The sequence below is a fragment of the Lissotriton helveticus genome, chromosome 7 (assembly GCF_964261635.1).
Source record: "Lissotriton helveticus chromosome 7, aLisHel1.1, whole genome shotgun sequence".
Taxonomy (NCBI): Eukaryota; Metazoa; Chordata; class Amphibia; order Caudata; family Salamandridae; genus Lissotriton; species Lissotriton helveticus.
This window is the reverse complement of record NC_136068.1, coordinates 930,736,341-930,759,398: the sequence shown is the minus strand read 5'-3', so window position 1 is coordinate 930,759,398 and position 23,058 is coordinate 930,736,341. Positions and strand designations below refer to the sequence as shown.

The following is a 23,058-nucleotide window of genomic DNA, read 5'->3' as shown; positions in this document are numbered from 1 at the left end:
GCATCGGGAGCCGCAGAAAGGCGCTACATCAATCCTATGGTTGCAGACGGACACCTCTTTCCCTTGCATTGGGGGGAGAGTGCCGCGGCTGGTCAGAAATCAAGGCTCCTAGGGTACAGGATGTGGCGAATGCCGTGTAGGGAAAGAAACGACCCCAATGCAGAGACGCCCGGGTGAACCTTTTTCCAAGGATATATAAGTGACGTTTGATTTGCTTGCAATCCTGAGGAGGTTCGATGATGTATCCAGCAACCAAGGTTCATTACAGGCGCGTCTGTTGCAGCTTTAATATCAACGACAGTACTAGCGGTGCCCATTAGTGAAAAGTCACTAAACGAACCTGTTACATTCCGATCCCCTTCAGTCATACTTTGTGTGACATTGTTGAAAGCTGTGTGCATTAGAGGTTGGCGAAGGCACTAGACAATGCACTTGACACACACGGGTACACTGGAGCGATGGCAAGGAAGTGCCACGAGCATGAATAATCAGGGGCAGGCAGGTTAAACCAAGGATTCTGGCTTAAGCTACCATTTGATTTAAAGTTACCCCCTCAGCAGAAGGATTCGCTGCTCGGAGTGACGCAGTCCCACTGAAGTGCCGCTCGACATGATATTTAGTTGACTGCAGGTATCAGCACATTAATGGGGGGGGGGGGAGTAACGCAGGAGGGAAGCCGCAGGAGGGAAGCCGCAGCAGAGGCGAAACAGCTACATAGGTATTGAGGGATACCCGAAAGCGATTTTGAAATGCGGCATTACAGTCGTTATATTGCACCCGTCAGATATTACGTGACCATTCTGGGACTCTCAGTTCCCATATTAGAAGAACACACCGCCGCATCATGGCGGACTTGCCGGTATCGCTGCCTTGCAGACAAGCGGGATCTCAGGATATCGCACTTTTGGAGAGAAACAGAACCAAAGTGGGAGACAGGGCTCTGCTTTCAGGCAATGCCACCGACGTGATGACGAAGCCGCCCGACAGTACATTTCCCAGCTCGGTATCCCACCGTCACAACACTAAACAAGAGCGATGACTTTACCTCGGGCTCTGAGGACCTGGTTCTCATTCCCCTCAGTCTGTTCTGCACAAATCTGGACGGCCCAGACCCTTATACAATTGTATAATACGTGAAGCAGAATTATTTCCAAGGCTGCGAAGAGGTATGAGGAAAACGAGACCTACTTCATGCAAGGCTAAGGCGGCTTTCATGTGCAGTTATCAGCGACAATGCTCACTGCTGCTCTTGGCTGCTTCATACAATTATGTCTGGACAATCCTCGAGTTCTTGGCCGGACAACTTCCTGGTTACAACGTAGAACGAGCAACACACAACTCTTTTTAAAGTTTTCTTCAAACTGTCGGTAGTGTATCAAACGGAGCCCCCTTCGACTGGCAAAATTAACTAATGAGTCACAATCTCAAATGGTGGGGAAAACTAAAATCTCTCCAAGGCAATATCATTAAATGAAATGAAACATCTCGAAACATGTTCTTAAAACCCAATACATGTCTCCGTAGTGATATCATTTCTCATGCTGATGACCCCAAGGGTGCAAATGCTATTAAAGGCACAACAACGTGCAGCTTATGTGTGATATGGTGAACATGTCCTGAGCAATACCCACAATGAAAAACTAAGAGGAACCACTAAGTTGGGTAGAGAAGCTTCACCCTGTGGATGAACAAAAATCCAGTTTAAAGTATTGGTTGGTTTATGCTGCTGACAATCAGTAGCAGGACCAATCCAACACACGAGACCACAGGACCTCCATTATCACATGGTGCAATGTGGTGGCTTGGCAGAAATCCTGGAATTAAGCAACGTTGGGGATAGGCATTCCAGAGGAAATGAATTTCAACTGGCCATCACTTCAAAGAAGTAAATGCGAGAATGTTGTGCTCAAGAATGCAGAGGTTGAAAGGAGCAATTTACTTATCCTACCTCGCTTCGAAGACCTGGCTGTACTTGCATCAGCATGTCAGGCAATCACCATCGCTGCCGCAATTCAGGGAGGACCTCAAGACCTGGCTCTTCGATTTGAACTGCAAATCCATCCAGTGCCTTGAGACCCTAACGGGTGAGTAATCGCGCTTTACAAGAACCGTGATTGATTGACTGAAACAGACCTAATTTAGCTTTTGTTAAAGGCCGTGCCATTAGAGGAGGATTAAGTCACATAAATATAAGAAATATTGGCCCACTTGCACATACTTCATTCCGATCCCTTCCCATCATGGAAACGGTCAGAACATTTCTCCTGATAGGAAACAAGAGTAACTCCCTTTCCACTGCAATAAGGGTAAGATGTCGAAGTGAAGGAGTCTCTCCAGGGGAAACAATGGAAAGAAGCTTAGTACGTGAATTGGCATTGCACATTTTTCCAAAATCAAATAGAAGTGTTCTAATGTATATGTCACACTATAAAATATTCACGAAGAATGCTATGAATAGCTCATGATTCTTTTAATACAGCTGAAAACATTTCAAACTCCAGAGAGGGGGTAAAAAGACATCCATTCAGGGTCATACTCCTGCAATTTCTAAAGATTGACGATATTCTGTAAAAATGTGGCCACATCTCTCATTTACAGGTCACATCTATGCATATACATATCTGAAGACTTGCCAGTGGCCGAAATGGAGGGTGTGTTCTATCGCCATGTGCTTCTTGACACTGGATTAGGCTAAACAGCAAAATAATGCAAATATAACTGCGCTTTTAGTTGTTTTATGCAACTGCTTGAAAGTACCTAAACACACTACAGATACCACTCTCCGTAGCAAAATGGTGCTTGCAGAGATGGTGTTTGTCTGATTTTACCTAGGATTACCATCAATGTGAACACCAGTCCACAGTGTCAGCCGCAGCCCATGGAGGGAGTTGCAGTGGGGAAGGCAGGCGGGGCGGGGGAGGGGCAGCGGTGGGGGGTGATAAACAACAGAATCTGGATGATTGCAGGTAAGTAAACAATTAAATTAATAAAACAAATTTCGTAGCGTGCCCTGCATCGCATTTTGCGATGCAGGGCACGGAACGAAATTCGTTTTATTAATTTAATTGTTTACTTACCTGCAATCATCCAGATTCCATTGTTTATCACCCCCCACCCTGCTCCTCCTCCGCCCCGCCCCGCCTGCCTGCCCCACCGCAACTCCCTCCACGGGCCGCGGCTGCACAGTGTGTGTTTAACATGTATATAGACACACTGCATTTCTCTGTCACTAAATCTGAGAACCGTCTTTCCTCCTAAGTGAGAACCACATCTACAACGCTTATGAAAAGCCCTTACAACTTGGCTGTCTCAAACGCGGTCCTCAACTTTTGTGTGACTTGTGTTCACTTCATTCCTTTAGTGCCTGGTTACCTCATGAGGTAAACGTGTTAATGATTTACAATGGTTGCTTAACTCACTCACATACATGTAGATTTATAAATATACAAATCCTCTGATGCGTTTATTATCGATTAATGTCTTGCTAGAGACTGCTATGCGCCTGTAAATAGATGGTTGATGCTTGACTTCTGCTCTTGTAATTCAGTACCATTGCTATATCATTCATTCTTTCATGCATTCATTAGTTCAAATAAAAAAAAATCTCTAATTAGTTTCTGGTCTATCAATGTTCTGACAGAGACTGCCATGTAGCTATAAAGAGAGCGATGATTAGGGCGTGATTTCTTCTTTGGCAATTCAGTAACCAAATCCCTGCTTTCTTGCGAAATTAGGCTCCAACTGATTTTCTTCAGACTTTATTATATTGCACTTTTAGATGGTTAAAAAAGAAATGCTTGAGTGCACTTAAAAACACAAAATACAGAAAATTGATCTACTTGGACTATCCCATTAGTATAATGATAGTTTTCATCAAAATCTTTTTTTCAAAGAAACATTTTTTTCTTATGAACAATAGTTTTATATTTCGGCACTATACCAGAAACAAAGAAGTTGCATAGAAACAATGCAAACATTTCCTTGCAGAAAAATTGCCCTTTTCTTGGTGCTTGTTTATGATACTGAGGCCAGAGGCGAAGAACAATGAACAAATAGGTCATCCTTGGTGGGTTGTCTTTGTAAATGGAATATCTACTATACAGAAGTTCCCTTCAATAACAGCCTTGGTCCTTGTGCTTCATACAACTAAGAGAATATATGCAAACATTTAAACCCTTTTCATGCACACATCTTATGATTGTTAAATATTTTCCGGTACTGTCTTCAAATAAGTGAAAGTGAAAAATTCTTTATTGTATAGTTAGTTAAAACCATCACAATGTGCCGATACATAAGATCCATCTTAAAATAGATTGTTCTTGGACTACTCACAAATCTTTAACATATCCAGTAATGTTTATGAATGAACAGCTTTTTGAATGTCAAGTCACTGTATAAATTACACCACACAACTTTTGGAGCATTAAAACACCACTCTGGAATGAACCTGCTATGAGATATTCCAGAATGGTTGTGTACATCATGTAGCAATTTATTTAACCTCTTGGACGCTCATGACGAGCTCAGCTCGTCATGAGCCACGGCGCTCCGGTGCTCACGACGAGCTGAGCTCGTCATGACCGCGCCCGTTAGATGGAACGCTCGCACGCTGGGCTGATTCCCCTGCTGTGCTGAACGTTCCATTGGAACGGGCGCGGTCATGACTAGCTCAGCTCGTCATGAGCACCGGAGCGCCGTGGCTCATGACGAGCTGACCTCGTCATGAGCATGGGGGCGCAGTTCGCCCTCCCCGCCAATGCACAGCGGGGGAATCCCGCCAGCGGTGAAGGGTTTAAGAACATAGCCATAATATAGCCACATTTTATACTTTGGGGGAAAGTGAAAAAAAGTGTTGAGCAAAAAGGCATATGCTTTTTTTTCCTTTTTTTTTAAATGGCATTAGTAAAAATTCAGAATTCATCAAGGCGTCATTTGTGTATAACCCTCAAGGTTTTCCTAAAGAAACATAATGTTGATCAAAATACATTGTGCAAATGAGTAGAAAAAGATAGTAATTGGTGACCATTTTTTTTACCTACTTTTTTTGTCACCATGGACAAATTACAAAACAAAATACCGTTATGTCTGATAGACTCTCTTGGTCACAGGAATATATACTGTTTGCAGGTTCTCCAAAAACAGGAGAAACTTAGAACCATCAACTGAGCTTTATTAGCCTATAATGAGTTTTCATTTAATAATGACCAAGCAGCAGTTCATATGGTAAAATATAATGAATGAAAAATGGTATGAAAGAAATCTATTATTTCTGAAATGTACACAAGGCACTGAATTTATTGTGCACCTCTGAATTTGAGGTTTTCAATATTATCACAAGATTCAAAGAGCATTTTGCAAAATGTCTTCTTTTCAGCATAGTAACTTTTGGAAGACAAAAATTTAGTGAAATTAAATCGGTAAAAACAAATGTTGTACTATTCTGTACTATCATATGTCTCCCAATAAAAACTGGGCCCCACTTGTGTGGCATGGCCTAGCACATACTACACAAAATACCCCAAAACGGTACCGGAAGAAATCACATGTCACCCAGCAAAATCAATGGGCCTCATTTATGAGGCCTTGCGACAGTTTTGCGCTTCCGATGCGTCACTTTTCGTGATGCATCGGCGGCGTAAAACATGCCTCCTGTTGCTCACTATTTACAAAGTGACACATCTAAGCAGATGCGTCACTTTGTAAACCCCTGCGCTACATTATACCTGCGTCAGGTATAATGAATGCAGATGGGGCGTTCCCCCGCAAAAAGCCTCGTAATAGTGACGCAGTGAAATCTATGGGATTTCACTGCGTCACTTTTAGGACGCTGTTGCGTCAAAATCCTGCGCCTGCCTCACAGCATGCATAAGACTGACGCAAGCCCTTTCACATGGAGCTTTCCCCATGTGAAAGGACGCATTGCTGGAGTTGCGTCACTTTTGTGACACACCCCAGCAATGCGTGACTTTTGCGCTTACAGATACGTCAGAAATACTGACGTATCTGTAACTCCTTGCGACATGATGCGTCATATTTACAGTATGACGCATCATTGGTGTCGCAAGGAGGACGCAGTGAAAAGTGACGCATCGCTGTTTTCACACAGCGATGCGTCACTTTTCATAAATGAGGCCCAATGTTTTTTTTTTTTACAATAGGGGCAGCTATGGAATTTGGGCCTGGTTCATCTGCCACCCGGAGAAACCTATCAAACCCAAGCATTTCTGAAAACTAGACCAACAGAGGAGTACAAGGTAGAGTGACTTGAATGGGTCACATGGAGTCATTTTACCTAGAAGGTCTTGCAAACCTCAAAGCTTAGCCAAAAACACACACTTTCCTCATATTTCTGTGAGAGAAAGTTTTGGAAGCTGTTGGTATCCACAAACTTTCTATCACCCAGTGGCTCCACACTTAGCACAATAAACTGGTGCACAACGTATGTGGATGGACCTAGTGCTCAAGAATACATAATACTCCAAAACATGAAGTGGAAAAATAAATGTGAGGAAAACATGACCCAGTTTGGAGATGGGTAACTGGGGATTTAAGCCATGACTCACCCATCACCTAGGGAAGCCCACCAAACCTAGACATTTTTTTTAAACTAGGCTCCTAGTTCAAAGTGGGGTGACTATCATGGATCCCACAATGTTCTTTTGCCCAGAAAACCTTGGAAACCGTTTTTGTATCCCTGCAGTTTCGAGAACTTTTGTCACAGAAATGTGAGGGAAAATGTGTGTTTTTACCTCACATTTCTGTGACAAAAGTTCTCGAAACTGCAGGGATACAAAAACCTCTTACCACACAGCTTTCCCACACTTAACATGATAACAACGTTACCTCACTTGTGTGGATTGGCCTAGTAACTATGACAGGAAAGGATCAAACCAGGGACAATAAGAGACACTGGCTCTAATTGCATCAGTCACAAGACTGTCTCACTCACCGAGGCTGGAATGGGAGAGTCTCCTGCTCTGACCCAGTGGATTGACAGATGGAGGAGAACAGAAGCAACCTACAACAGCTTCGAGTCTGGTGTCGGGCACTTTCACATGACCTCCCCATCAATAGCGCTTGGCTGTGAGTGTTCATAATGCAGGGGTCACATCAACAGCATCAGGGGTTATACTGGGTAACAAAGAACTACTTAAAACACATTAATTGCTTTGCATCACGCTAAAAGATTTTAAGAAAAGTATTTGTTGGTGCTCATTCAGAGTCCAGTGAGTGGCCTGCCAAGCCACTGGTGAGGCGATGGTCTTTCCTATGCCAGCCTTGTGGCAACCAACCCATATTATTCATGCTTTATTGCTGGGTTGGTGCAGAGTTTTCACCAGAAGTGCTTCAGACAACATTGCATAAGCAATATCAATGAAATTGCTGAATATATGCTTATATGTATGCTTAGCTATCATGTCATGCAGTGTGGGTGCTTGCCTTTGAAGAATTAAAAAAAAATGTTCCAAGCACACAAGGTGTTTTTTTTCCTCAAAAGTTTGTAGGACGTTCTTTATTTTATCTTTCCGAAAAATGCAATGTGGGTGTGTGAAATTTGCGTAACTTGCTTTTGCGCAATTAAACACAATTACGTGAAATTATGCAGAATTACATGAAATGCAAATCTGTCATTTTGCATTATATTTTAGCACAAAATGCATCCTTGCATCAATTTTTGGTGCAAGGGTGAGTTTAAACAAGAACACCTTGAACAACAATCACCGTTTTTCTGCTGTTCATCTGTGATTGCAGAAAACACTACTGGGCTTTACCATGAATTGCTCCATTTGCAGTAAATGTTTATTGTGAACTCTGCATAATTTTGCAAAGTGTCATCATTTCAGGAATTTCATGTAACAAGCATAATGAAAAATTTGTGAAATGACATGAATTAGGCCAGCATAATTTAAATTTCGTCCAGTCCTAACTGCAATTTCCTGGAGTGGACCTTCAGATGTCATGGAGCTGGTGGTTCTGCTCTAGATTGTCCTACACAAAGTTGATTCCCAGAACGGAGTTCATGGAAACACAATGGTTCCCCACCTTAAAACATACAGGATGTGGCATCCGATGATTTTGGTGGATGGATGGGTTACCACCCACCGGTAAATTATGGGTGTGTAAAGTTGCAAAGTTAGTTTCTTGCAAACTTCCCGTAGTTCTCACAAATACTTCAATTACTCCCCATTATTTGCTAAGTTTCTTGGATGTCAGCTTTCCTGTTAAAATCAGGAGTTTCATGTGATTTTTAAGTTGCTGCAAAAAAATATCAGAACTGAATGTGAAATAATTTGCAACTGCATGGCTGTGCAAAAAATTGGAAACTCCATAAATTGTGGGTAGGCCAGTAATCGGGAACTATGAAGTAATGGAAAAAAAATATGCACATCTATTATAAGGGGGGCTCTTTTTTTATGAGCTTGCACTACTCTACAAACAACGGCAGCTAAAACCACCAAATTAAATGCACACGTGAAAAACAGTCCAAGGTAACTTGCCCAGTGGTACTTTTATGCAACTGTCTCAGGATACTATACAGGGCTGGACAGGCTAATCTGCCACTCTGGCATATTTATGATGGGCTGCAACCTAGTGGGACTTCCTTCGGTGCTGAATGGGCTCCCATGACACAATCACGGCTTCATCCATTCTAGCCGCAGTCTCCAGCATGGTTGTTCTTCTTTGAACATTTTTTCCAGGCCAGGTATAGGTTTCAAGTCTGGTCTTGGATTCTTATTTCATGTACCCAAACCTAACTGAAACAATGTTTATTTTCTGTCATTCATGAAAATTCAAATGTCTCACTTTTTTATTTTAGTCCTTAACTTTACGCGTCCCCTCCTCCACTAACTGGACACCACATACCCAGGCCACATAGTATGAAGCATTTGAATGACGTGAGACAATGTCTCGATGCCGCCACATTCCTATCGTTTCCATTGAACAAACAATTGTCTGAAGTGTAATACATTTAAAAATCACATTTCTGTCCCAAACACAGTACGCAAACTACAGTACACTAACTACAATATACAAACAAAATACCTGACAAATAACAGTTGATCTTCACTCAACGGGCAAAGTACAATGCTGCACTAGTTTCGATATACTACATTTAATAATAGTTCCCGATAAAAGACCAGGAGAAGAGCATTGAATATGTAAATAATTCAGTGTTCACCAGCATTAATTGAATACAACGAGCAATGATCTGTATGTAAACTTAACATCCTTACTGAAGGCATTAAGCCAATATGTTTTTGCGCTTAATCACTACCAATGGCAAAGAGTGTTACAAACGGTACTGAGCTCTATAATTAAGACTCTGGAAAGAGAACTGTTCTTTAGTTTTTGATGATTTGGTGTTCTATATTGACAAGGAATCCAAAGTAGACACCATTTGTACATCATAAAGATAACTTTAAAGTAATATTTCTTAGACATTCTCAGGTAGCCACTGTAGGGCTGGATAGCTGTGACTATGAGTCGCAAGTCCACTTAAACTATTTCAGATCTGTTTGCTGTAAATTGAATTCTTTTTTGTGAGTAATAGCCTAAGAGACACGGAATTTGAACAACGAATATTCATACTACCTGAGGGCTTTCTCAGGATGAAACAGAAGCATAATTAGGCTCTGCCCCTGGATATAACACATTGGGCAGAGGCTGACTGACATTCTGGCTGCAGCAGATGTTTTCAGGTTTCAGAAGAGTGGGTCATAAAGGAAGAAAAGGATTTCTAGTGTTGTGTGATGGACAGGCTGAGAGGCCACGAAGGCACATGCTTGTAGCCTCCATCCTCCCATAGCCTTGGACTGCAATGGATGGTGAATGTCAACACCACTCTCAATACTTTTGTTTCTCAAACCCTCAGACCTATTATTTAGTTGGTTGGAGAGGAGCCATTGCACATTAGGTAGGAATAGTATTTTATGTTTTAACTGCTCTTTCCTTTTTCTCTGTGGCCACTTTGTGGACTTGGTCAGAGGGGGTTTTAGCACCATATTTAGCCCCTCAGACTTTTAGATATTACAAGTAATGGGTATTTGAAGATGCAAAACTAGCATACTTTTCCCATGTGTGATGTGGTTGCCAAAACTCTCCATAATTATTTGACAGCGACCCTTGTGATCCAAGGAATGGTGGAGTGGGGATTACCCTGGATTTCCCCAAAACGGGTATTTAGAATGGCACAACAATTTAAGTGCAAATGTTAGGATGCAGTGGTTGTCTTCAAAGTTATCAGGGTGGCTTAGCATCTTGAAAATTAGGAAATATTTGGAATAAGTTCAATGCTATCCTTACATATTGAATTGCTCATCTCAGGACGAAAAAATACCTTATGGTAAATATGTCACTGCCATATATGAGAGCTGCCTGTGTGATTTTTGGTTGGGGAGGAGGTATTAAGGCTCCAAGGTTTGACAGATGCACTTTCTATTACCAATGACGTCCACTAGTCAAGGTCCTAACAAAAGGCTCGGGGAAGTTGCCATATAATATCAGACATGAAATCAGTAACTAAATTAAAGAGAACACTGCTTCTTAAAAGAAGCACTTTAAAGTAAAACACTAATTGATATCCCATTATTCACAACATTTTATGCACGTGCAGTAGGCTTATAATTTAAACCAGAAGTGAATCGCTTGATAAACTTCAAAGTGAACTGCAAAAATACAAATGCACACAAATCTGTACAAACCTAGTAACAGTATGATCTAAATTTTAAATCATTAGAAAAGAGTTGTGATGGGGTACAATTGAGCTTTCAAAGATAAAACGTTCAAGTAAAGCACCACCTGTATTATTACAATCAATAAATAAGGACCACACATATTTTTAAACTGCTGTATAAAAGAGAAGTATTGTAAATATAATTTAAAAAATGCCTCACCTGATTTAAGCTGTCATTTCCAATAGATATGCCAGCAGACTCGTTTCCAATCCCAGAATCATTAGGAGAACAGAGAATATCCGCTGAAACCTCTTGACTTGGTTTGAGTAAAGCAAACGCCTTGTTCCCAGAATCGAGGGCTGCCACAACCTCATACGAGTATGGCAGTGGCAGAGTCCCATTTTGGTAATTCGATGTAAACATTGGATCAATGTGTGAATAAAGAGCAGGAGTTATAGACTCAAAAATCTTGGGTCCCTTGGGCTTTCTGCATCTGAAAACCACGACAAGCATCAGAGTCAAAATGAATAAAAATGAAATTGATGCCAATGCTACCATTAAATAAATCGTTAAATTTGATTCGCCGACTTGGTCAAGTGGTTGATTTCTAAGCTCAGGAAGAGCCTCTTGTATGTTTTCTGCAAACACCACGTTTAGTGTAACTGTGGCGGATAGTGGAGGCTGCCCGTTGTCCTTTACCAGGATGACCATTTTGTGCCTGAGCGGGTCTTTCTCCAGGAAGAATCTTGATGTCCTAATTTCTCCAGTGTGAGGCCCTACTTTAAATAGTGGGGGTTCAGTGGTTTCCAGTAGATAGTAGGACAACCATGCATTGTGTCCAGAATCAGCATCTACAGCCACCACTTTAGTGATCAGATAACCAGGATCAGAAGAAGGGGAAACCATCTCAAACAACACAGAACCATCAGGTTCAAGTGAAGGGTAGAGGATTTCCGGATGGTTATCATTCTGATCCACAATAAATATCCTCACAGTGACACTAGTACTCAGAGGAGGAGACCCAGAGTCCTGAGCCGTCACCTGGAACCCAAACTCCCTGAGCTGCTCATAGTCATAAGAGCGCTGGGCATAAATCACACCAGTTTGGGAATTAATGGAGATATAGGAAGACATTGGTGTTTTCTCCACTTGATTATCTTGTATCGAATAAGCGATGTGAGCATTTTGATCCAAATCTAGATCAGATGCACTTAAACGGTAGATGGAAGTACCTGGAGCATTGTTCTCTGAAACATAGATCTGGTAGGAAGACTTGCCAAACACTGGAGGGCTATCGTTAATATCAGATAGTTGCAACAGTATAGTTCTGCTCGTGGCTAGAGGAGGAGAGCCTCTGTCTGTGGCTGTAACTGTGATATTGTATTCTGGGACAGTTTCCCTGTCCAGGTTGCTTTCAGTCAAAAGCTTATAATACTTTCCAGATGATGATAGTAATTTAAAAGGAACATTTTCTTGTAAATGGCACCCAACCTTTCCGTTGTCACCGGAATCTCGGTCGTCAATATTAATGAGAGCTACCACTGTACCCGGGGAGGAGTCCTCTGGAAGAGGACTGGAGATAGAGGTAAAGGTTACCTCGGGGGCATTGTCATTCTCATCAGTTACTTCAACAAGTACCCGACACTGTGCAACATGTCCCCCTCCATCCCTGGCTTCTACTGCCATTTTGTATGAATGAATCTTCTCAAAATCCAATGCCATATTAACTTTAATTTCTCCACTCTCTGCATCTAAGTTGAATGTACTATGGAGAACGTGAGGCATATTCCTGAAAGAGTAAGTTATTTTGGAATTTAAACCTTCATCCTTGTCCGTGGCTTTTACTTGAAGCACCACTGAGTTAATTGCTGCCCCTTCACTGATGCTGGCTCTGTAGACCTCTTGACTGAACACGGGGAAATTGTCATTGACATCAAGAACATTAATATTAATGTCCACGGTGCTGGATCTGATTGGATCTCCCCCGTCAGAGGCGGTCAGAACCAAGCGATGGTGACTTTCTTTTTCACGATCTAAGACGGTTTCCAGAACTAATTCGGCATATCTGTAGCCATCGCTGCTCACTTTTTCGTCCAAGACAAAATGTGGGTTTGGGCTCAGCTTATAGCCCTGCAGGGCATTAATGCCAATATCAGGGTCCCGGGCATTGTCCAGTGCAATGCGGGTCCCTGGCAAAGAGGCTTCAGTGATTTCTACATCCACGGAGTTCTTTGAAAAACTCGGGGGGTTGTCATTAATGTCCTTAATAAAAACTTCTACGTGAAACACATTCATTGGATTTTCCACAACAGCCTCGAAGGTGAGGGAGCAGGTGGGTGACTCCCCGCACATCTCCTCTCTGTCGATCCTGTCACTCACCTGCAGGATTCCAGATTCCGGGTTTAATGTTAAATATTGTTTTGCAGCAGCAGAGGCAATGCGCAAGTTCCTGACAGATAACAGCCTCAAATTTAACCCCAAATCCTTTGCTATGTTTCCCACTACGGAGCCGCTCTTCGTTTCTTCTGCAATCGTGTATTGTATCTGCCCAGACACCGCCTCACAGAGGAAGAGAAATAACAATGAAATCAGTACTTGCCGCCTGCCTCTCAGTCCTGCTGCTCCGGGGCGGGCTCCCATTCCAGTCGCATGTACATGCGTGTACATTTGTCTCCCGAAAAGTCGCAACTTCCGCAATAATTCAAATAAAAACACAGCCAAAAAACCTTGAATGCGAATCCACACGCTTTCGTCTCCCGAAATTAAGTAAGGTGCATCTTACACAGCTCAAAACTCCTTTTTTCAACAGTTGTATATATAGAGCTCCTCGCGGTAAAAATCCCTTCGTGACGAGTGTCTGCCTCTCCCTAGACTGACTGCGCACGGGGCTCGCAGGAAGCGCCACTGGCCCTTCGGTTCCCACACCAACTTTGACAACAGCGGCACCCTGTGGCTTTATTCCGGAACAACAGCCAGAAAACACACATTTCTCTGAACCACCACAAACACCGCAAACATTCAAGCCAGTGAGACATTAATATATTTAAAAAAAGTTAAAATAACCTCACTCTCCACAAACACAAATCTATACCACTAAATAGAGCGTCGTCGTCGTTATGTCTGTCCTTGCATTACATCCAACTATTATGAAGCAAATGAGACTTTTCTAGTTAATCACATACTGAGTATGCCGAACTTATGCCAAGGGAAGGGGGAGGGGAGGGGAGAGAAGATATTGTGTGTGTGTGTGTGAGAGTGAGCGAGAGAGTGAGAGAGAGAGTGTTGAGAGAGTGAGCGAGAGAGAGTGTTGAGAGAGAGTGTGAGCGAGAGAGAGTGTTAAGAGAGAGACTAAGTGTGAGAGAAAGAGAGAATGAGAGAAAGAATAGTTATAAGGCCCGAACCACAGAGGATATCTCGAATATTGTTCCTATTGATGAAACTTTAATGCTGGAACATTCGTTTCTGAATTTCTCTGTTTTGCTTCCTCTGAGCAAGTGGAAGCGTTCTAGCTTGGAGCACCGAGTAACTGGAAATAATGTTGCACAATTTATAGATAGCAAAATGTTTTTGTCACAAAACGTGCCATTCATTGGTTGTATGTTATTCACAGCTAATGTAAGACAGGCAGAACATTACGCATTGAAGAAAAAAACATTGTTGAAAGCAAAATAAGTAAACTTACTTGAATAAATGGCTGGTCCTCGTTACTCAGGTTTATAAAGTCGTCAATGAGGAGTTGCGGCCCTTGGCTCTCATAATTCTGGTTTCCAGAAAGAGTATTTGAGTTGCTTGAATTTTGAACATTACACTGCTTTTGTACGGAATCTGCTGTGAAACAAATATCATGAGAGTATGTCTGCAGAAAAGCTCTGACACCATCAATGCCCACAAACTGAGAGGCCGGAAGTGCATTGAAGTCAACACTGGATGACGTGCAGAGCTGAGATTCCCTCCAGCGGTGAAGCCTGATGGCCAAAAGAAGGATGATCAGGAAAAGGAACAAAAAGGAAACGACAGCTACAGCGCTCACCAGATACAGTGTGAGGTTTGACTCCATGTCTGCGGGAGCTGAAGGGTTACTTATATCATGAAGCATTTCTGGCATACTGTCTGCCAACACAATGGTGACTGTCACTGAAGAAGAAAGAGGAGTCTGCCCATTGTCCTTCACTAACACCACAAGGAATTGTTTAATGGCATCTTTTTCCATAATGGGGCGGGCTGTTCTGATTTCTCCGGTGTGAAGACCTACAGCAAACAGTCCCTGGTCTGTGGACCTCAGCAGCTGGTAGGAGAGCCAGGAATTCTGCCCTGAATCAGCATCGACTGCGACCACCTTTGTTATTAGATACCCTGGTTCAGAGGAGCGAGGAGCCATCTCCACACCAGAGGACTCATCCATGGGTGTTGATGGGTATAATATTTCAGGAGTGTTGTCATTCTGATCCTGGATAAAGAATGTGACTGTGGCATTACTCTCAAGTGATGGAGATCCGCCATCTCGAGCCTTCAATTGAACCTGAAATTCTCTGAACTCTTCAAAATCGAAGGGCCGAAGGGCATAAATGATGCCAGAGTCAGAATTGATGGATATGTAAGAGGAAAGTGGAACATCTCCGATGTGTCCATCGGTGATGGAATAACTGATTTTTGCATTCTGGCCCCAGTCCTTGTCTCTTGCCTTGGCAGAATAAACAGAAGAACCCTGTGCTAAATTTTCCATTACGTAGGTGCTATATGTCATTTCCTGAAAGACTGGTGGATTGTCATTTTGATCAGCAATCTGAAGGTTTAATGTTTTGACTTTAGACAGTGGTGGAATTCCCCCATCTGTGGCTGTAATGGTGATATTATATTCTGGGACTTCCTCCCTGTCTAAAACACCATCCGTTACCAAAGTGTAATAACTTCCAATCGACTTCTTTAACTGGAAGGGGAGGTGTGGAGGGATGGAACAGGTAACTTGCCCATACTCTCCTGAATCGCGATCATATACCTCTAGAAGAGCAATAACTGTACCTGATGGGCTGTTTTCTGCTACTTGATTGGCCACAGATGACGTTAATATCTCTGGACTATTATCATTCACGTTAATGACACTTACCAAAACTTTACAGCGAGATGAGAGACTCCCGTCACTTCCCAGGACTTCAGATTCAAAAAATTCAGATTCTTCAAAATCCAAATTTTCAATTAATGATATCTCTCCACTTCTAGAATCAAGTCTGAATTTTTGCACAACACTTTCCTTCATTTGGTTAAAGGAATACGATATTTCTGAGTTTGCTCCCTTGTCAATATCAGAAGCTGTTAAAGTACCCACAACAGTCCTCATGGATGTGTTTTCTGGTACACCGAACTTATAGACAGACTGCTGAAAAACTGGTGCATTGTCATTCACATCCTGCACATTGATCTGTATCCGCAGTGAACCTGATCTGACCGGATCCCCTCCGTCCGTGGCTGTGAGGATCAAGCTGTGAACTTCCTGTTCCTCTCGGTCCAGTGGTTTCTCTAGGACCAGCTCTGCATACTTTGATCCATCGCTTCTCTTTATTACATCCAACGTGAAGTGTTTATTGAAGCTTAGTTGATAATTTTGAAGGGAATACATCTCTCCGTCTGCATCGTGTGCCTCGGGCAGCATAAAACGAGTTCCAACTGCTGCATTTTCAATCACTTGTAAAACAATTTGATCTTGAGAGAAAACAGGGGAGTTATCATTTATATCTTGAATTTCCACTTCGACTGCATACACTTTCATAATGTTCTTTGAAATGATCTCTACGTTCAATAGGCACTGAATGACGTCCCCGCAGACACTTTCTCTGTCAATCCTTTCGTTAATGTATAGATGCCCGTTGTTTACATTGAGAATAAAATGCTGCTTCCTACCTCTGGACACAATCCGGGCTCCTCCCTCTGATAACTCCTTTGTATCCATCCCCAGATTCTATGGCAGGACCGGAGGCTTCAGATTATGCTTCTCAAACTTTACTGCATCAACACAGCAGCCAATGAAAATATATTATTTTCTCAAGTAAACAGTAAAATTACTACATTTCCCATGAACACCATGGTTATAGGCACGCCCCCACAGTCCATAAGAACCCCAAGCGTGCACATCACATCCTCTTTCTTTGCTGCTCAAGACAGAGTTAAGTGCCACTTCCCTGTCCCCTCACTCTGCTTGTCTCTTTGGGGGTGTCTTGGGAAAAGTCTGGATTGATTGCCTAATGCGGGTGGTTCCGCTTCTGAATTGAGGACGGGGGTGCTCCCTGGTGGCATTTATATTCGTTTTTTTGTGCATTTTTGATTTTCTGTGTTTCTAGATTCGAGCGCTCACCTTGCGCTTCGTTGCTTGGGCCGTCTTCTACAAGGGGCTGCTCCCGCCTTGGAGCGAGCGCCTGTCAGCGCGCTGCTTCCGTTGTGGAGAGCGCGGCTGTCAGCGCGTGTTTTCTACGGTCTTTGACCGGCAAGGGGCGATCCGCGCTCAGCACTGGGGCCCGTTACCGGCTGCCTGAAGGCGCGCGGAGGCTCCCTAATGCGCCCTGCGTTCAGGCCGGGTGGCTCACGGCCGACGCGCGCGCCCAAGGACGCTGACCATTTGGGCTGGTTTTAGTAGTATTTTGGTCGCGTTTTGGGCGGCGCGCCTCGGCACGTCCCCCTGGCTTCCTGGAAAGCGCGTTTTGCGCTTTCTACACACCGGCTTGCCCCTTGTTGGATCACCTGTGCAGGGTGGGATAATTGAGAGTCCAGAGTGGGCACACGCTCTCTATATTTGAGGACCTTGGTCACTGGCCTTCCTGACTACAGCTTTGCTGAGGGGGTTTGGGTACAGTTTGTGTGATATTTACCTGTTGTGTGCAGTGGGCTGACCCCCCCCACCACCCCCAAAGGCTGCCAGGGTTATTCCCTTATATTTCAGTGCCATTTTGATACCATGGAAGAGTGGGTTAAATACCCTGAGGAGGAAGAGGCAGATGGGGAGGTTACTAATGAAGGGCAGCAGGACGCTGTTCTAGAGGATACTATTGTTGAAGCTTTGGATGCCTCGGTCCAAGCTTCAGTTGACAGAGCCATGGAGACGAAGGTCCCCCAGACTGTGCAGCAAGCACTCGCAGTGGCCCTGCGCCCCATTCGTAAGCAGTTGGAAGGCTTTGCGAAGCGTCATGGATACGATAAACGCAAGAAGCAGAAGCGCGATGCTCCGTCTACCTCTACTTTAATTCCGGAGAAGCGCCAGTCGTGGCCGCATGCGCAGTCCTTGGCTTCCCTTCCGGTTAAGGAATGCGCTAGTCAGCCACGTTCGGGCGGCAAGGCGAAAAGTAAACGTCCCGTGGTGGTGGACACGGATACCACCACCACTAACACTGATACCAATACCGATACTGATACTTCGGAGGAGCATCCTCCGCCCCCTAAGAAGGCCAGACCGGCTTCTAAACCTGTGGAGGACAAGGCCCCTAAGGCCTTCCACTTTGACCCTTCAGACATCATCCACCCTCGGTCTTCGGACTGGGTCCCGCCAGCGGACGTGTCTGATTACATTCACAGCCACCTCCGTAAGAGCTTTCCTCGAGAGGTGCGCAACCGGCTGCGGTCGGAATGTCCGCGTCCGGATATTCCGGACGGTGTCGCGGACACACCGGAGATAGATGCCAGTATGCTCACTTTCCTGAAAAATTTTTCGAAGGACCCTAAGAGGGGGCTTGACAGGGCCTGGCGAGGCTGTCAAGACAAGATGTTGGATGTCATTGGGCCCCTGGCGAAGATCCTAGAGATGGCCTTAGCGGCCAAAGAGGGTGCGACTCCTGTAGATCCGGACATCTTGGCTGAGTGGACTCAGCGCGCCATTTGCTTTCTGGGTAACGCAAATTGCGCCGTCTCTTCGGAGAGGCGCAAGTCCTTACTAATGCGCATGGACAGCAACTTAACGGAGCTGGCGGAAGCTGAACCTGGCCCTCTGGCCGGTGGGTGTCTCTTCGGAGACAGGTTCGTGAAGGACGTCACCAAGTATGTTGGCACCTTCACCGCATTGGATAAGGCCCAGAGTGGTATTAAGCGCGCCCTCACGCAGGGTGTTTTCAACAGGGCCGGGCGAGGCGGGGGTCGCTCGTCAGGCCGAGGATTCCAGAGAGGCTCCCAGAGAGGGGATTTTGGCCGCGGCCGCAGCGAGTGGGACTCTACCCGCGGAGGAACCTTCTATCCCTCACGACGAGGCTTCAACAAGGGCCGTTTCCAGTCGGGAAACAACAGGGCGAATTTCAAGGCCCACCAAAGTTCCGGTGAGTCTGACAGATGTGTCTTTTCTTCCTTTGGGGGGTCGCACGCAGCATTGTCTGCGGCAATGGCAAATGTTAACTCAGGATGTTTGGGTCTTGCAGACTGTTCAGGGATTCAAGCTGGAATTCTACTCTCCTCCGGCGCAAGCGTTTCCCCCGCCACCTCTCCATTTTTCCCAACTAGATCACAGTTTTATAGAAGCAGAGGTGGCAGACTTGCTGAGGAAGGGCGCGATCGCTCTTTGCCAGAGAAGCCCTCGCGGCTTCGCCAGCAATGTCTTTCTGGTCCAAAAGAAGGGAGGTGGCAACAGACTTGTACTCAACCTCAGAGATTTCAACCAACATCTGGTGTACAACCATTTCAAAATGGAAGGTATCCACATGTTGGCGGATTTGTTACAAGAAGGAGATTGGTTAGTGCGATTAGATCTGAAAGATGCATATCTTTCTATTCCGATTTTTCCTCCACACCGCAGGTTCCTGCAATTTCAGTGGAGCGGCCAGTGGTACGAGTATTTAGCTCTTCCTTTCGGTCTCTCCTCGGCTCCCTGGTGTTTCACCAAGGTAATGAAACCAGTGGTGGCCTTCCTCAGGGAGAGGGGTGTGCGCATGATCATTTACCTAGACGACATTCTGATCATGGCGCAGGACCGGTCAGTGTTACTGCAACACTTGACCATGACTACTTCCTTGTTACAAGGACTGGGGTTTGTGATCAATCTAGCGAAGTCAGTAGTGACCCCGACTCAGGTAATAGACTTTCTGGGGTTCACGATCAACTCCCTCACGGCGCAGCTGCTTCTTCCGCAGGCGAAGTTGAGGGACTTGAAGAAGGAGATCAGGAAACTGATGGACAGGCAGTTAGTCTCGCTCAGAACACTGGCCAGGATTGTAGGAGTCCTGGCATCCTCTATCCAGGCGATATTTCCGGGTCCTTTGCACTACAGAGCCCTCCAACGTCTAAAGATCAGACACCTTCAGAAGGGTCTCTCGTATTCGGACTCGGTTCCGCTTACGGACGAAGTTCGGCACGAGCTCCAGTGGTGGCTAGGCCACGTGGATGCCTGGAACGGCAGAGCGATCTTCGGGTCGCGACCAGATGTGGTAATCGAGTCGGACGCCAGCAGATGGGGCTGGGGCGCGCGCTGTGGGGAGGTTTCCACAGGCGGCAGATGGTCGTCTCAGGATCTGGAACTTCACATAAACTGTTTGGAATTACTGGCAGGATCGTTCGCGGTCCGCACGTTATCCCCGAAGCAGACATCATGTTGCATCCTCCTGCGCCTGGACAATGTGTCCGCAGTGAGGTATATCAACAAGTTGGGCGGCACGAGGTCGTCTCTTCTTGTCCAGATGGCCAGAGAGTTTTGGCAGTACTGTCTACAGAACCAGATTTCAGTCATAGCGGAGTACATCCCGGGTCAGGCCAACCAAGTGGCGGACTGGCATTCCAGACACTTGAGGGATTACAGCGACTGGAAGCTGCTTCCCCAGGTCTTTCTCTGGTTACAGGCGATTTGGGGTCCTTTTCAGACGGACCTGTTCGCCTCCAGGTTGACGTATCAACTTCCCCGGTTCTTCAGCTGGAGACCGGATCCGATGGCAGAAGCGACGGACGCTTTTCTCCAAGATTGGTCGGAGGGGACCCAGTATGCATTTCCCCCCTTTCTGTTGATTCCCAGAGTAATGACTCATGTGATACGGCAAGCGGCGGAAATTGTCATGGTGACTCCGTGGTGGACATCACAAGCGTGGTTTCCCAAGTTGTTACAGTGGAGCTGCGACCGCCCCCGGCTACTGCCGGATTTGAAGTGGTTGTTGCAGGGCCCTCGTCAGGAACAGCACCCGTTGCTGTTGGAGGGCAGGTTATCCCTGATGGCATGGAGGCTTTCAGGGAACAGTGGCACATGCCAGGAATTTCGGACAAGGCTGCTGACTTTATCAAGCAGGCTTGGGCACCTTCCACCAGGAAGCGATACTCCGCTGCCTGGAAGAACTGGGTGGATTGGTGCGTGGGACGACATCTGGATCCCGTGGGGGCAGGATTACCCCAAGTGTTGAACTTTCTCTCCGAGAAGGCGGCAAGTGGCCTAGCGTATCGTTCAGTCAACAACTTTCGCTCAGCCCTCTCGGCGGGGCATGCCCGGGTGGATGGTAGACCAGTAGGCATGCACCCGGTTGTTTGTAAGTTGTTGAAAGGCATCAGGGTGGCCAACCCTCCCAAACCCAAATATTCAGGTTTGTGGGATGTCTCGGTGGTTATTTCTTTGCTCGACAGATGGCCGGTTAATTCTCTCCTGTCCAGGAAGCAATTGTGGGCTAAACTAGCCATGTTGCTTTGTCTGTCCTCTTGCAGAAGATCTTCGGATGTCAGAGCTCTTGACGTAACAGGTAGAGTGTTTACCCCGGAGGGGGTTTCTTTTCATATTACGGGTCGTACTAAAACAATGTCTAGACATATATCTTATAATGCTTTTCCTGACAATGAAAAACTATGTGTGGTCCATTGTTTGAAGACCTACGAGGAATGTACAAAGGCCTTGCGGCCGCAGGGCTGTTCACAATTATTGATTGCTATTCAGAAGCCCTTTAAACCAGTGGCGGCTGCCACTATCGCTAGATGGCTTCGGTTCATTATGAAGGAAGCAGGTGTTGATACAAATGTTTTTGGTGCTCATTCAGTTAGAGGCGCGATGGCGTCCAAGTCTTATGGTTTAGGATCCAGTATCCAAGATATTATGCATTGTGCAGATTGGTCCTCTGATTCAACGTTTAAGACGTTTTATTACAAGCCGGTGGGAGACATTACTTCAGTGGTATTTAATCAGCGTTAAACTAGCATAATCTGAAGCCTCCGGTCCTGCCATAGAATCACAAATTTGCTAGCATTCGCGACAAGAATTTGCGATTCTATTAAGGACACGGAGGCGAGGATTATCCCACCCGGCTTAATGTACTGTATGTATTAAGCTTACCCACCCTTTTATGCAAGGATTACGGTGGTGTTGTTTCCTTTATTTCAGGATCGGATAAGAAGTCGGACTGACAGACGACTGACGTCGAGATGACGACCTGAAGTTCTTCTTCCACGTTGGAGGATTGTTTGGTTCATGTTATGGACTGTTTGTTTGGTTCACGTTATGGACTTATCGCCTCAAAGAAAGAGGATGTGATGTGCACGCTTGGGGTTCTTATGGACTGTGGGGGCGTGCCTATAACCATGGTGTTCATGGGAAATGTAGTAATTTTACTGTTTACTTGAGAAAATAATATATTTTCATTGGCTGCTGTGTTGATGCAGTAAAGTTTGAGAAGCATAATCCTCGCCTCCGTGTCCTTAATAGAATCGCAAATTCTTGTCGCGAATGCTAGCAAATTTGTGATCCAGAGCCACATTCCCAACAAAAGCGCCTTTCCTCATTTCCTCGAGAATGGAATAACGCAGCTGCCCGGAAGCGGCTCCACAGACTGTCAGCAGAGCAACAAGAAGCAGCAGAGGAGCCCCGGAGTGACAGCGCCTCGAAGACTGAGCCCCGGAGTAACAGCGCCTCGATGCCTGAGCCCCGGAGAAACAGCGCCTCCATCTATGAGCCCCGGAGTAACGCCACCTCGGTGACTGAACCTCGGAGTAACATCTTCCGTGAGTCTGAGCCATGCCAGACGGGGAACTCCCTCGGCGTATCATTAATCCCAATTCAAGACTTCTGTTCTGGTGTGGAAAGAAAGCCCAGGTGCCGACGTCAGCGGAGGAGAGTCTGCAATGCACGGATTTTCAACGATCTTTCCTTATATTCTAAGACTGAGTCGGGTCCTTCACTGCTGTTTTGTACCACGTGGCCTTCGGCATCTCTTTATATTTCTCGTTTTCTGCTTGGTGAACAGCGGCCCTCAGTGTCCTAACCTGTAACTGCAACACCTCCCACACAGTGGAATACTGCTGTGACCGACTGTTTACATCTTTCGCGATTAGGTTATTATCAGCCAGTGTGGCAGGTTACTAACTCTTACTGCCCAACATCTGTGCCCAGGTTCATACAATATCTTTGCAGGATGCTCAGCGCGGTCTTCTCCGGGATATCTGAGTGGTGGTATGGTTA

The 23,058-nt window shown here is 45.2% G+C and overlaps 2 protein-coding genes across 9 annotated transcripts in view; both read right to left on the bottom strand.

Moving 5' to 3' along the window:
* Positions 1–23,058, bottom strand: part of LOC144769402 (protocadherin gamma-C3-like) — a 917,178-nt gene that overhangs the window by 547,373 nt on the left and 346,747 nt on the right. Inside the window, exon 1 of one of the 8 annotated variants that reach the window (XM_078653468.1) lies at positions 10,896–13,430. The exons of the other annotated variants lie outside the window; for them this stretch is intronic. Within the exon in view, the coding sequence (XP_078509594.1) occupies positions 10,896–13,343 (2,448 nt within the window). The 5' untranslated portion in view covers positions 13,344–13,430. Of the gene's footprint in view, positions 1–10,895; positions 13,431–23,058 lie in introns of those variants that run through there. 8 annotated transcript variants of the gene reach the window in all.
* Positions 14,182–22,616, bottom strand: LOC144767195 (protocadherin gamma-A6-like). Its single transcript, XM_078650754.1, has 3 exons — positions 22,335–22,616; positions 14,359–16,629; positions 14,182–14,202 (listed from the first exon to the last, which is right to left on the bottom strand). The coding sequence occupies exons 1-3, from the start codon at positions 22,614–22,616 to the stop codon at positions 14,182–14,184; spliced, it is 2,574 nt and encodes an 857-aa protein (XP_078506880.1).